This window comes from Furipterus horrens, unplaced genomic scaffold (genome assembly GCF_987537825.1).
Source record: "Furipterus horrens unplaced genomic scaffold, mFurHor1.1.pri manual_scaffold_8, whole genome shotgun sequence".
NCBI classification, from domain to species: domain Eukaryota; kingdom Metazoa; phylum Chordata; class Mammalia; order Chiroptera; family Furipteridae; genus Furipterus; species Furipterus horrens.
The window spans coordinates 95,184,433-95,199,929 of record NW_028327178.1 but is presented as its reverse complement, the minus strand read 5'-3'; the positions used below and the strand labels follow the sequence as shown (position 1 = coordinate 95,199,929).

The following is a 15,497-nucleotide window of genomic DNA, read 5'->3' as shown; positions in this document are numbered from 1 at the left end:
CTGCTTTTTTCCACCTTCTCGGGCAAAGTGAACCATCCTGGACCCACATACAGCAGAGTAAACATTGATATGAGGGAATCAAACACTAGGACACGTGAGGAAATCACAGGGAGGCTCCTGATTCATCTCACTGAAATTTTAGCCAAAAGGTCGATGGTCTCCTCTGTATCCACACCCCCTTATTTGTGAATCTGATTTCCACAGCCCTGGTTTCCCTATTTACAACATTTGCCCACCCCATTTCCTGCTCTCCTCTAGCTAGATCTAAACAGACCAAAGTACCAGATCACAGAAGTACCAGATCCCATTGCATGAGCCAATCAGATCCTCTCAAGGTGTTGAGCCAAGGGGTTGAGGGGGTCGGTGTCAGATGCGTGACCTGAAAAGCCACGTGAACATGGTGGAGCTAGAGCAGCCACGGGTGTAGAGTATGGTTTTTAATCCAGCCCGTTTGGCCGATGCTTGGGTGTTTCCACTTGTCAGTATCACAAGGTATTGATTATCTTGTCCCTGTGTGCAGAGGTACCCATAGAAGAGAGAGTGCTAGGAGTGGAATTGCAGAACTAATGGGTTTCTTGCCAAATTTTCTTCCAAAAAAGATTGTTCTAGTGCATCTATCTGTTTGTTTTGTTTCTGCAGCCCAGGACAGGGAGTTCATTTTGCTCCTGCTGCATAGTTGGCCTCTGCTCTTGCCCAGTTCTGTGCTCTGGAGTCCCTGAGGCTGTCTTTTCCCCACAGCTTGAAACCCCATCCATCGATGTTCCCCCAACTTCTGGACATGGGATCAATACCTGGGGCCAGCGTCGTGGATGTGACCTGTGTAGTCCTGTTTAGGGGGGCCTCATTCTTGATTTAGTGCTCTGCTATCACCATATTGAAACGTGGTAATTTTTGAACATGCATCCCATGTTCATTTTGCACGTGGCCTGGCCTGCCAGCATTTTACCCGGAGACCCTGGCTTGTGCCTTTTCCCAGAGTATCCTGCCTATATACTGAACTTGACTACAAATTATAAATGCCTTCATGCCGAAACAGACTCAAATGTGGTAAAGCAAAGAACCCTCAGGCCCATCTGGACCCGGAGGATGAGGCAGGGCACACAGTCTCTCCCTGGGCAACAGCTTGGCCATTTGCACTGAACAGAAGCTTCGCTGGAGACCGATTCCCAGTTAATTATAAAATTGGCTGTTCTGCTCTATTTATGCTTTTTTCAGAAAACTGCTGCTCAGCGCGCCTCCTGCGAATCTGTTGTTACCCCATGCTGGTGCGTGGCTCAGTTTCCTCAGTCGCTTTGTAATTTGCTCGGAAATTACTGGCATCTGTGTGTTTTTGTGACAATTTGAAAACTGCAGTGAGCCAACCAAAACAAAAGTTATTAAAAAGCATCACTACTTTGACAGCTAACCAGTGAGAGGAGAGCAACGATCATTGCTTTGGGTGAACTTTCTGAGGCGATCAGACAGGGGAGCAGGAGAGAAGAGAAATGAAATAAACCCCCAGCAGTTCTAAAGGTGTTACTCTTCCCAGATCACATTGTGCAGTGTGGCCACGAGTCCCCTGTTTAACTAGGGCCTCAGCACACCCACGAAATTTGTTTCAAGCCTCACAGAGCCCTTTTTTGCTGTTTTGTTTTCAATGTTTTGTTGTTGTACTGAGCATATGCAGAAAAGTGCGCCAGTCCTAAGTGCACAGTGTGATGGATTGTCTCTGATTCAGGCATTTGCTGAGCGTGTATGACATGTTGCTGAGCCATAGATAACCAGATGCCCAAGGTTAGAACTTAAGAACTTTGGCTCCTGACCTTGAATTCTAGATCTGTCGTTTATTAATGAAGTGTCATCTTCATATGGAGACTGCCTGGGGCGGTGTGGTTTAAAAGCCACTTCATTCCATTGGCAAATGGGTTTTGAGTCCGTACTATGGCCAGGAACTAGAAAGCTACATAAGGTGCTGGAATAGGAAATCTTCAACAAATCTTAGCTCAATGGAGGTATGTGGCTCTGGGTGCTTCCCACCTGAGATTCAGACAGCACAAGGGACTTGCCTAAGACTGCCCAGCCAGCGAGCAGCCTCTACCTCCTCTCCTGCAGGACGTGCCCAGAGGCTCACGAGCCTGACCTGTGGGTGACATACAGACATACACCGCTAGGCCAGATGGCTGGGGCCGCCCTCTCAGCTGCTCAGAGCGCTCCAGAATGCAGAGCCTTTCTCTACACACACACACACACACACACACACACACGAGCTCATTCTCCCTCCACGTGACCTGCAGGAGGAGGCAGTGCCCTAGACGTCCCTGGCTCCTGTCCAAACCTCCTAGGCACTCTCTGTGTGACTGTGGACATGTCCCTTTCTTTCTCTGGGCCTCAGTTTCCATAACTGTAAAAAGAAAGAAAAAATAGGGGTAGGAATGGGATCTTTGGAAGATGATCTGAGTAAGACCCTTGCCCATGAAGTCACGGCAGACCCTAGGAATCAGCAAAAGCAGCAACTGGAAGGCAGGGCCGAGGAAACCCACTCCAGGCTGAGCTCCTGTTCAGAGAACCCAAACCAACATGACCGAGGGCCCAAGAATGCAGCTTATTGGGGCACGACGGTGGAGGTGTGGCCAGGCCTCCTGTCCAGCTCAGCCTCCTCTCCGGCTTGGCCTCACCAAGACTTGCTCCCTAAGTGGCATTTGGGCTCTCAGGGCAGCCCTTGGTTCTTCTCAGAGTGCCTCTCCTCACTGTCTCCTCCCTGGCTCTGATGAGATACTGACAGATCACAGAAAAGGGCAGTGGCTGTGTGCGCAGCTTTCCTGAGTTTAACAGAGGCTGAGATTCATCCGTGTCTTAGCATCTTGGGTGAGAGGTTTCACCTCTCTAAGCCTCCTTATCCTCTGCAGTGTGGGGGCTGATCAGAGCTACTCTCACTGTGGGGATCCCAAGAAATGTAAAGAAGATGCCTGGCAAAATATCCAGCCTCTGTGAGGTGCACAAGAAATAGGAACTGATGTAATGATATTAATTACCATTACTCTCCTCAGTATAAATGTTAGAGGTTACAATGAGCTAAGGAGGAGGCTCTAGTCACAAGCACAGGCCATGCGGCCATAGCGACAATGTGACCCCAACAGGCCCTGGGGTAGCTGGCACCGAACGTGATGAGCAGCACCCATTGACATTGACCACGTGCAAGGTGGGGCTGTCCTGTGCATTGTACGATGTTTAGCAGCATCCTGGGTCCCACCCACTGGATGTCAAAAGCATCCCTCTTAGTTATGCAACCAAAATATCTCCAGACATGGCCAAATGGCCCATGGGGGACAAAATTGTCCCAGTTGAGAAGACTGCTTGACATGGATTAACTCATGCAATCCATACAAGTTCCTGTTATCATTTCATTTACACACGAGGAAACACGAGGAAACAGAGGCACACAGAACTTCCGTGACTTATTCAAGGTTACCTGGCTGGCAAAGGAGGGACTGAATTTTGAACCCAAGAAGCCTGGCTCTACAGCTCATGTCCTTAACCACTACGCAGTGAGCGTCTTGTGCAACGTTTTCCCCCCTTAATTGCGATATTTTCCCTCACTGGTTGGATGCAGCATGTGATTGGGGAGGGAATAGCACCAGCCTCACCTTGGCCCCATCACATGAGCCACAGACAGGTCTGACTCCTGAAGATCCCACACCCCCCACCTCAGGATTGTGTTGGCAAGATGGGCTCCCCAATGGGGCATGCTGGAGGAGAGACAGGTGATCACAATTGGGGGAGTTGCCAAGCTTTACTTGGCTGAGTGGGGAACACAGGGACAGGTGAGAAGCCGGGGATGAAGAGAAAGGAGGGGCAGGAAAGGACAAGTTGGCTGTCAGTGATGGCTACCACGGGAGGCATGGCTGCACAGTGATGGGATCCTATCTTTTGTCTCCTCTTCAAACATTCAGGAAATTGACATCACCAGCCAAGGCTTTAGGAGTTGGGTTGTTTTAGAGGCGATGTGATGAAATGTCAACACCAGTCTCTGGCTTGGCGTGGGAAGAGGACAGTTGAATGCTGAATGCCCAGAGGAACCTGGTCCTACCCTGTCACAGCCCTCCCTGACTTCAAAGGGGACACAGATGAAAGGAAAAACAGGAGACCTCAGCTTCTCCACTGTTTGGTCCCTGGGCTGCAGTAGGAGCCTTTCCATAGGAACTCAGTTATTTTTGATCCTAGTTCTATGTTTTTACAGTAGTTGAGATGTCTTTACAACAGAGTCCTAAGTGTGCAGTTTGTCCTGTCCCTGTCTCTTAGCATGGAATGCATCACATTATTGTCATCAATTAGTTTTTCTTCCTTACTTAAGACCTTTGCCATGTGACTTTGCCTTTTCTTCCACTAGAGGCAGAGGCTACTGCTCCCCTCCCTCATTCATTGACTTGGGCTTTGGGCACCTGATGGGTTTTGGCCAATGGAATGTTAGTAGACACAAGCCAAGCCAGGGCATGACATGTGCCTTTGTGGTGGAGCTGGCCCTCTTACACCCCCTATCACAATGCAAAGAGTTATCCATGGATGGCTACAGCCTGGGTCCCAGAAGAAACACATGTGGCACAGACCAGAGCCCAACAAGCAGCTGGAGCAAGTTCAACCATACCCACAGATTGAAATGGAGCCACCCAGCAGAGCTCAGGCCAGATCAGCTAACCCTTAGCTGAGCATCAGACACAGGGCATGAGTAATGAGTGTTGCTTTAATAAATGATTGCTGTTGAGCTTGGGATCATTTGTTACACAGTGATAGCTGACAGAGACAGTGTATTATTGAACAACACAAACAGCTCGGCCAGAAGAGCAGTGAGCCCACTCTCTTCCACTCATACACATTCCCAGATGCTGGGTGCACACTCCATGTCCCACCCTACCTATCTCCAACCCCTAGATGAAATGACACATCAGGTTCTGAGTCAAGTGAGGGTGGAAATTGAGCCTTGGAGATCAGAGGTTGAAAGGCAATCTCAGGGCATAATATATGTATGTGGGTGTGCCAGGGAATATATACATAGCTGTGTGTGTCAACATGAGCTTACTAAGGTCTCCCCTCTGCTGCTTTAGGATTTGTCAGGAAGTGGATTCTCTATGCCCACACAGGTACTCTTATAAAACTTAGTGTACGACAATGATGTGGATGGTGCCCCTTTGGATATAACAGCCTTATGCAGTGCACAACCTGAACATCAGTCCACAGCAACCCTGCCGCCTTCGAAGCAATCCCTGTGGGGACGGGGTGGGCGCTGGGCAGGAATGAGGTAGTATAAAAGGCAAATTCTGCGTTTACATTTGTCAGTATCATCTTACTGAGTTCCTAAGATCCCTGCAAGGCATCAACAGACAGGACTGGCTCATTCAGGCAGTGTGCTCATTCTTCGAATTGTTCAGCGATGCTCCCCACATTTCTTCCACATGCTAATTCCACTAGAGCTGATCTCTGGGTTATAGAATGTTCAAGCCAGATTGTTTTGTGTTATAGACAACAAGAATAATCTCTGTAATTGAGCTTCCTGAATCAGGTCTGAGGCTGGCCCGGGAGACAGAGAGGTGTGGGTGTGGATGCTCCCCTCACCTGTGAAGGTGAGTGAGAACCAGAGATATATGAGCTCTGCGGGGCCAAGATGCTGCATTCTAGGCGTGGAGACCAGGCCCACAGATCAGTGGTTCTCAACCCTGACTGTGCATTTGAATCACCCAGCTGCTTTTCAAACTCCCCGTGCCCTGACAATACCCCAGACCCATTGCAGCAAAACCCCCGGAAATGGGACCTGGGCATCAGCAGTGGTCAAAGAGGCTCAGCTGATTGCACTGCGCAGCCAGGGCTGGGAAGCCCTGTTGGAAACATCATTAGGTGGCCAGGGCTCAGAGAATTGCAAAGGTGTTTTCAAGAGTGGGGTGGAAATGGATGGATTGCATCCAAATTCTCACATGGCATTTCTGGGCGGGGCAGCCTGCATGTCTGAGATGACTGGCGGAGACTAAGGTACTGCCCGTGACCTCTGAGATGATGCATGTTCCCAACAAGAAGATCAGCACCAGCCAATCTCCATTTGAAGTAGCCGAGTGGCCAACCCATGGAATTTTAACACATTTTAAGTAGCTTGCCGTCATTTGAACATGAGGTCCCACATTTTAAAATCCTCTAGTTCCAATGTTCTAAAAAAAAAAAAATCAAAAGAGATGATAATCTTGAGGTCCCTGTCCCGAAGTGACAAAAATTGGCTGAAGTGGAGTGGTGGGGGCCCCTTCCAACAGGCTCCCAGGTGGCCATATGCCCTGCGGTGCTCACCAATGAGGTTCTGAAGGTTCCCCAGGGAGCTGAGACTTGTGCTGACCCTTCATTGGAGCAATGTCCTGGATATTAGCTTGTCCCTGCCTGAGTCACTTAATCAGGTTCTTTTATATGCTGGGCAATGCATAGAACTGGGTTGGCCAATACAGTTGCCACTAGTCACCTGTGGCTACTGAGCACTTGAAATGTATATGAAGTGTAGTATGGCTGAGGAACTGAATTTTTAATTTCATTGTATTTTAATTCAAATTCAAAACTGGATGCTTGATTCAGTTACTAGAAAACTTGAATATGTGAATCTACTCTGGAAATCCTCAGTCCTTGCCCAAGAACTGCTGAACGAGAAAGCCTGGGAGTGGGTGCAGCGCAGCATTCTGGGTTTAAACAAGCCTTCCACGTGGTTCTGATGCACCCACAGAACCCAGAGCTTCTGCGGAGGTGGAGCAGGATGGGCCCCTGGGGATAAATGCAGGTGACTAAGGTTTGGAGAAGCAGTATGGAAGAATAGCCATGGCAGCCAGAATACCCCTACCCCCTGCCCAACCCCCACTCCAGAAAAGGTGTACAGGTCCTAATCCCTGGAATCTGTGACTATGTTATATTACATGGGGTGGGGGTGGGGGTGATTATAGTTGCAGATGGAATTATGGTTGCTGACTAACTGACCTTGAGAAGGGGAGGTCATCCTGGACTAGCTGGGTGGACCCAGGGTAATGACAAGGGTCCTTCAATAGGGGAGAGGGATACAGAAGAGTGAGAACCAAAGAGATGGCAGCATGAGAAGAACTCATGAGCCACTGCTGGCTTTGAAGATGGAAGGAGATCACAATCTAAGGAAGGCTGGCGGCCTCTAGAAGCTGGACAGTGGGGTTTCCCCAGATACTGCAGAAAGAACCACAACCTTGCCAACACCTTGATATTAGCCCAGGGAGACTCACTTTGCATTCCTGGCCCACTGAACTCTGGATAATAAATTTAGATGGTTTCAGACACAAAATCTGCAGCAATTTGTTAGGGCAGCAATGTGAGACATTGAACAATGTGCCTAAGGGCCGAGGTCCTGGAGTAAGAATGCCCGTCCTCTTGATGTGTAACCATGGGAAAGTATCTTAGCCTTCCCTCCCCCACCCTACAAAACAGGGGTGATGATGATGATAATAGTATATACAAGGTTGTGAGGATGCAATACACATGAAACATTTGGCCCATAGTAAGTGTCCTAACAGATACTTAAAAGTAAGACTATGTTCCAATCAATGCGCAGCCTGCCAAGCACTTAAGATGGTGCAAAAAGCCCAAAGGACAGAGCACTAACCACAGTCAGTTGGGGTGGAGGACAGAAGGCTTCCTGGAGGAAGCGATGTTGGAACTCAATTTAAAAGAACATCAGGGAGGGAGGGAGATATGCAAAGCTCACAGGAAGGGGAGCAGGTTATTATGGTGGTAAGTACAAAGGAATTTCCCTGGGTGGATAGGAGCCTGCATTAGGGTTTGATGAGAACAAAGTCCAGAAGAAATAGGGGTAGAGGGGAGCACCTTTCCAAGCAAAATAAAATCCAGAAGCTATAATGGAAAACACCTGAGCTTTGATTACATCAAAATTTCAAACTTGTGTATAACAAAAACACCATAAACAAATTAAAAGACCCATGATCAGCTGAGAGGAAATATTTGCAACAAATGATAAAGTATTACTGTCTAGTCTATATAGAGAGTTCCTAGAAATCAATAAGAAAAACACCCTCAAAAATATAATAGAAAAATAAACAGCAGATATGAATCAACAGTCATTGAAGATAAAGTACAAAAATGCTCAATATGAAAAGCTGTTGGACCTCACAAGTCATTAGGGAAACGCAAATTAAAACAATAAAATATTTTCACCCATCAGATTGGCAAACATCACATTGCTAACACCCGGGGTTGGCAAGTATCAAGGAAATGACATTCTCACATTCTAATGGCATTTGCAGGCCAACCTGGGTGGCGTCAGCAATCCCTGGGGGGCGGGGTGAATTGTAGGGGTGGAGACTCCCAGAGCAGTGAAGGAAACAGCCTCCCTGTAATTAGAGCCTTCCCCTCTGTTTCATTGCGGGGCAAGAGAGGAAACAGGAAGCCCCATCAGACGGAACCTGCCCTTTCAGGTTTGCGAGCAAGGGTCAGTCAGGTCCCTCCTGCCGGTGAGAGAAGTTGCCTGCAAGGGCTTTTCTGGAAAAGCTGCCGCCAGTCTCAGGGTAGCAGCACCAAGGGGGGAGTTCCGTGGTAGAGCTGGAAGGCTTAACTGTGACTAGGATTAGAATGACTGTTGTACACCTGAAACTAATATAATATTGTATGACAAGTGTAATTGAAAAATAAAAAAAGTTGAAGTAAAAAGAAGAATGACATATTTTGCAAATAAAGGAACAGGCCCAGAGAGGTACAGTGAGTGGAGGATTTGGGGCTCGGATGCAGATCTACCGCTCCGAGGTGTCAGGAGGCCTGAATTCACAAACCGGTGCGGTGGGGATCAGCTCCCCAGTCCTTCCCTTGGACTATAACATCAGACAGTGTTGTACCCTCCTTATAGACTCACACGGTGCCAAGGTCTTCACACGCATTCATTTCATTGTACCCTCTAATGGGGTAAGAACTCTAGTTTGCCACCATCTTGCAGAAAAGGAAACTGAGGCTCAGAGAAGGTAGGTAACACCTCCAGAGTCCCACAGCTGCTAAGTGGTGAAGCTGGGCTTTGACATGCAGTCTGTCCTCTACCATTGATACACAGAAATTGTGTGTGGCTGATCCATTCTGGGCTTGAGGTCACATACAGGGGTGTGTGTTTGGGGGTTTAAAGGCACATGATATCTGGAGAGGCAGGTTGACATTAACTGTAGTGTCAGAGACCTCGTGGCTACACATGAGTAAAACATATAAATTTATTTCACAAACTACCTGTGTGCAATCAACCAAGTTGCTTAACCTATTATTAAGGGAATGCTCCACTGTGCTAGTCTCCTATCAGGTCTTCCTGCCTCTCATCCATCAGACACTCAGCATGGGGAAAGATGTTTAACCACAGCAATTATAAAAGAAAGGTGAGTTAAAACAAGATACAATTAGCAAAGACTAAAAAGAGCCAAAATGCCTTGTCAAGAATATAAATAAACAAAAGCTGGCACCCACTGAGTCTATAACTTGTTAAAACCTTCCTGGGAAACTAGTCGGTGATACATTTCAAAGTTTTAAAAGTATATATTTGGATTCAATGATTCCTTTTCTGGGAATTTATAAAAATAAGTGCCCAAAGATACGTGTCCAATACAAGGCAATACAGGTTATACAGGTAGCAACCTGCTCCCAAAGAAAACAACCTAAAAGTCCATCCCAGGAGGTCTAGTTAACAGAATACAGTTCATTCATAAACTGAAATATCATGCAGCCTTCTAGAAGAACAATGTAGATCTCTATATTTCCATGAGAAGGTATTATCATGTGGAAAAGGTCAAATACAAAATGCTACAGGTATATGTATTATATACATGAATTAGATCATGTATGTTTTCCACATACATACACGTAAATATGTATTTATGAAGCATAAAATCTTATAAGGTTTACACTGAACTGCTTACAGTTACTAATCTTAGGTGTTGGAGGTGGGAAGGGGAAGTGGATTTCACTCGTGATTTTTTGCATTTTTGTAGCATGAATGAACTCAGCAGGTAGGAAGAACTGACCTAATGACTCTGTGAACTGATACACAAGAGGACTGGCCTGGAGCAGACAAACCAGCCCTGTCTTGGGAAGTGGTTCTCACATTTTTTTTTTTTTTTTGGCAGTGGAATCTCTTTTCAACAAACAAAATAGAGAACAGTGATATTATTGTCAACTCATTTATAAGTTCAATTAAAAGCATTTATGGATCTGTTATGAATTAACAGAAAATATATTTTGATTTAGGGATGAGGATGGAGGAAATCTATAGAGTCATCTTGCTAAGGTTGGATTATTGCTTGATTTTAAGATTCAGGCCACATAGAGAGCCAGCTCTTTCACTTCACGGATAGTTCTATTTGATGACAGCATGATTCCAGGCAACCCTGCTTGGCCCTTTCAGATCAGCATTTAGTGCCTTCTATTACAGTGGACCAGTCCTAGGTCTCCTACCTGGACCAACTTGGGGACACCGTAAGGACTGGGGGCATCTTATTCATCCTTGTGTCCCTATGCCCATCACGGGACTTCTCGTAGAGGCAGAGAGCATTTCAGTCATTGAGCAAGTATTTTGTGAGCACCTGCAATGCGCTGGATGCTGGGGATACCAGGAGTGAACAAAATAGATATGGCCTGCTGTCTGGGAGCTTACGGGGTTGACTAAATAAGTGACTCACAGGCGAGTGACCAGTGAGACAAATGAACTCAGTGGGTAGGAAGAATTGACCTAGTGACTCTGTGAACTGATACACACTTCCCATCTCGGGAAGTGGTTTTCACATTTTTTTTTCTGACAATAAAATCTCTTTTCAGTAAACAAAATAAAGAACAATAATACTATTGTAAAGTCATGTATAAGTTCAATTGAAAGCATTTACGGATCCTGAAATCTATGTAATTTTGATAGACAAAAAAAAAATATTTGGGACATAACACACTTGAAGCATGTGATGACTTTACTAGTTTTTCAATACTCAAAAACATAATAAAGATTGAATTCAAATCAAAGATTTACAGAACTCTGGAGTTTGAAAAACTAGTGTTCTGTAAGTAAGAGTGTTATTTCTGTTTTGTTTTGTTTTGTTTGAAGTAACAAATGGAATGCAACAAAACTCATTTTCTCATTCATCCAGTAAGTACTGAGTACATTCAATGAGTCAGGTACTCTTATAATGAATTCAGTATTAATGGCCTTGAACCAAGAAATTAAGGGAGGGTAGGGGGAGGTCAGGGCAACAGCCATGATAGGTAGGTAGGTAGGTAGCTTCGTGGATGGGAAGGAAGGAAGGAAGGAAGGAAGGAAGGAAGGAAGGAAGGAAGGAAGGAAGGAAGGAAGGAAAGAAGGAAGGAAGGAAGGAAGGAAGGGAGCGAGGGAGGGAGGAAGTCAGGCAGACATACCTTTGGCTAATTAAAATAGGTTCTCAGTAGATCACATGTCCTGAGTAACTTTTGCCCAGGATGGGACAGAGTCCCCCACCCCCCACCCCCGCATAGGAGCTCAGTGACTATGAATGAACTAAATGAGCTCCTGGAGCTCCCTGCCTCTTCCCTGAGCCTAGAAGTCATTCCTGCCTCAGGGTGGTCTGTGGGCTCAGGTGTTCTGGGAGGGGGATCTCACACTCCCCGAATCTGCTCTCCACATACAGGCCACAGTCAGTCTTCAGGTCCCGGGTGCAAATGAGTGGGGCAACGGGGGCTCCCCTGCTCAGGCGGGAACATGTTTGGAGGGCTACTGGACAGGATCTATCAAGATTCTAACTGTTCATTTTAACCCTGCCATTGCTCTTCTAGGAACGAGTTTTACCCACACAAATCCCCAAAGACGTTCCCTGAAGTATTGCTTAGAATCGTTAACTATTAGAACCAATAATGCCCTAAATAAAGTTCATTAGCCAGCGACGGATTCAAATCAACCAAAGAACATCCACAACGTTGGATTCTGGGAGGCCATTACAATGAAAGATTTAGATCTTTATATTATTGATGTGTAACGATGCCCGTAGTCTTAATTAAAGGATTGGAGGACACCTAGAAGCACATGGTAGCGTGACCTTATTTGTGTAGGGCTACACAGGTAGAGGTTTATATACATCAAAAACTTCTCCCCAGGTGTATGCCGAAACTTTAACAGCAGCAAGGCTGGGGAACAGGCATCCAGACTTCTGCACTGTTTGAATGGCTATAATAATCCTGTGGTAATGTGCTAAAATCATACATGGGGAGAAATTACTTTTTAAAATTTCTGGTCCGGCTGTCAGAGGCACCTGAGCAGGATGGAGGAGTGACCCAGGTGTCAGCCCCTGTGACCCCGCAGCCACACCGATCCTGCTGAGGCTTCATAGCTTAAGTTCCTGGATCCTGAACTGCAAATAACCCCTGGGGTCCCTAACACTCTCTATATCCAGAAAAGGGGGAAACAGCACATACTGAGGATCACTCACATCTCTAAGAATCCAAAAACCAGTGACCCTGCAGGAGGCCAGCAGCAGGAGCCCAGGGCAGGGTTGGGTCCCAGGAAGAGTCTGGGTTTGGGGTCCCGTGGCCACGGTTTCGCACACACCCACACCCCTCGGGCCATTCACCTCACCTCTCAGAGCTCCTGTTTGCTCACCTGTACGATGGGAGGGGAATCTTGCTTCAGAGAGGTGATGTAAGAACGGAGATGACATACACCTCCAGCACATAGTAGGTCTTCAGCATGGTCCCCTCATTCCTCAGCCTTGGCCAGAGACACCCATGGCCCCAACCTCCCCCATCTCCTCCTGAGATTCCTGTACCTGCCGCCCAGGTCAGTCCAGCGCCGGGCACAGTGTCCCGGCCATCTGGTGATGCGGGCCCGTGGGATCCGGGGACATGGTGAGGCCAGGGACACCAGGGCCAGCCTCTCCATCTGAGTGGCGGGGAGAAGGGCAGGTTCTGCCATGAGCTCACAGGTGAGCCTTCACGCTGCTGCTGCCGCTGTGGCTGCTGCTGCCGCTGTGGGGCTGACTCAGTCAGCAATTCGGCAGTTCAAGCAGGAGGAAGCCTGCACGCCCAGTTCCCAGACGCCCCCTCACCAGGACAGATGTCCAACCTCCTCCCAGGCGGGGCTGACTTGGCCAGGGCCACCTTGGCAGGCGCGCGCACACACACACACACACACACACACACACACACGCCCCTGAGCCCTGCCCACCTGCCTGCACTGTGAAGGTAAAGTGGGGGCGGCACCTTTAAAAAAGTCATAAAATATAAGTTGTGTTGCCATTATTTTTCCCTACAGACATTCGATTGTAAATTAAACTGCATTAAGGAAGTACCTGGCTAATGGGGATGAAAAAAAGCATCAGAGACCCAGGTCTTCACCCGGCTTGGCCACGCCCTCTGTGCCTGTGAGCAGGTCTCCTGCCTTCTCTGGGGCCTGGTCTCCTCTGGGAAATGCCAGGACGCAGAAAAGCAAGCAAGCAGGAGTGTGTTGAGGGTGTGAAAGGGCAGGGTGGGGGTGGGAGTGGGGGGGATGCTAAGAAAGTAGGAAATGGAAGTGGCCGGATGTGGGGGTCCAGATGAGTCCTGTCTCCTTGGGAACTGACTTTCAGCCTGGAATGTGAAGGAGCAGGTACAAGGAAGGGACATTCCTCCTGGCTGCCCTGGCTTGTGCCCTACTCCCTTATCTGTTATGGGCCAGGAGTCCCTCCCCTTGCTCTCTGGCCAGGACAGAAAGCCATGACCCCGCCACCCCCACCTCCCCAGATTGCCCTGGCCCGTCCTGCTGCCATCTGAGGCTCCAGGAGTCAGTGACCCTCCCAGGCAGCATGCCTGACTTTATATGAAGAAGAGCAGCCCCAGAGTGCTCCTCGGGGCGGGGCCCAGGCCCACGGGTCACTGCGGTCTGCTCGGGCCTGAGGGAAGCAAGAAATGGAGCCCAATAACTGGAAATCGCCCCACGGGAGCCACAGTGCCCAGGGATAGGCAGTCTTGGCATCAAAAGATGAGTAGGGGCCCGCAGGACAAAGGGCCCTCAGGAGCTCACGTGCAGACTGGGCCCCTCGAGGTGACTGACTGTCCACTTCTCCCAAGCCTTTTCCGGAGGAGGAGACTCTGGAACTGCACCACTGGGAGGCCAGGTATCTGGGGGTCCATTGGTGCGCTGGCCCTCGCTCCCCATACATGTAAGTTGAAGTAGCAGTAAAAGTGGGAGAAAAGGTACGTTGGGAAGCATGAGAAGCTTTGTGTGGAAAACATGGGAGGTGCTTAATGGAGGATGGATGGATGGGTGGATGGTTGATGGACAGGTGGATGATGGCCATGCCTGGATGGATGGTGGGTAAGTGGAAGGGTGAATGCCTGTGTACATGAATGTGTGAGCGTGAGCAGCTGAGTGAGTGAATGAATAAACCAGTGAGCCATCAGGTGAGTGGGTGGGTAAGTAAATGAGTGAATAAATTAATAAACAGAAGCTTGAGTAAATGAATTTCTAGAGCAGAACAGAAAGACCTAACTTATCACCTGCCTTAAGTGCAGGAAGCCCTTGGAAAGAAAGCAAGAGGAAGAGAGAGTAGCCTGAGTCTTGAATAAACTGCACTTTCCAGCTTACGGAAGCACCGCCTCCCAGCTTCCTGGAGAGCTGTGTGCACCGAGAGTGAAGTGAAGTGTGTCCACGCTCCTGGCAGCGTTCCTCAGCCCCGGCTGGCCGGGTCCCAGCCCTGGAGTATCGGCCAGGCCGGTTAGGTCACAGTGGAGTGACTCAGACCTGGCGGCCCTGCACCCTGGCAGCCTGCCAGTACCTCACCAGGCAGCCCACAATCCAGCCCACCCACTCACTGCCGTGAGGAGCATTCCATGCCCCTCAGACCCAGGAAGCTCCTCAGGGTCATGTGCTATGTGCTCAGCATTTCTTCCCTGACTTTCTAGCCATGTGAGCAGCTCCCACTCCCCGCTATGGCAATGCCCTGCTCCGTGTGATGTAGTGGACACTCCTAGGCCTGGCGTTCGTCCTCAGCTCTGCCACTTAGGCTGTGTGACTTCAGGCAAGTGCCTTAACCTCTCTGAGTCCCAGGTCCTCATCATTTCAATGCAAACCTTACCTGCGTCCAGGGGTGGTTGTGAGGATTCAGTGGGATAATCCATGCCAAGCACCCAAACTGTGTCTGGCATATGATATGCAACAAGCATCGTACGTTGCTCAACTTTTTCCTCTTGGCAACAATTCACGCACATTATAGAGCTTCAGCAAGCATGGTGCTCAGAACTTTACATGTGTTACCACACTCAGGCCTCACAAAGTGCATGTTAGGGGTTAAACTCTGTCCTGCCAGGATTATACGCAGAAGTCCTACACCCAGGACCTCAGAACAGGACATTTGGAAATAGGGCCTCAACAGAGGTCATCTAGTTAAAATGTAGTCCTCAAGGTGGGCCCTGATCCAATGACTGACTGGTCCTTATAAAAAGGGGACTTGGACACACATGTGCAGGGGGAAGATGACATGACACACAGAGAAACCTGTGAAGATGGA

At 48.3% G+C, this 15,497-nt stretch overlaps 1 protein-coding gene across 3 annotated transcripts in view; it reads right to left on the bottom strand.

Annotated features, from left to right (window-relative positions):
• The window catches only part of ARHGAP40 (Rho GTPase activating protein 40), a 31,671-nt gene extending 18,690 nt beyond the window's left edge, over nucleotides 1-12,981 (bottom strand). For all 3 annotated transcript variants that reach the window (XM_090286401.1, XM_090286400.1, XM_090286399.1), the window contains exon 1: nucleotides 12,780-12,981. In XM_090286401.1, coding sequence (XP_090142527.1) covers nucleotides 12,780-12,925 — 146 coding nt within the window. In that variant the 5' untranslated portion in view covers nucleotides 12,926-12,981. The remainder of the gene's footprint in view (nucleotides 1-12,779) is intronic.
• Nucleotides 12,982-15,497: the final 2,516 nt, after the last annotated feature.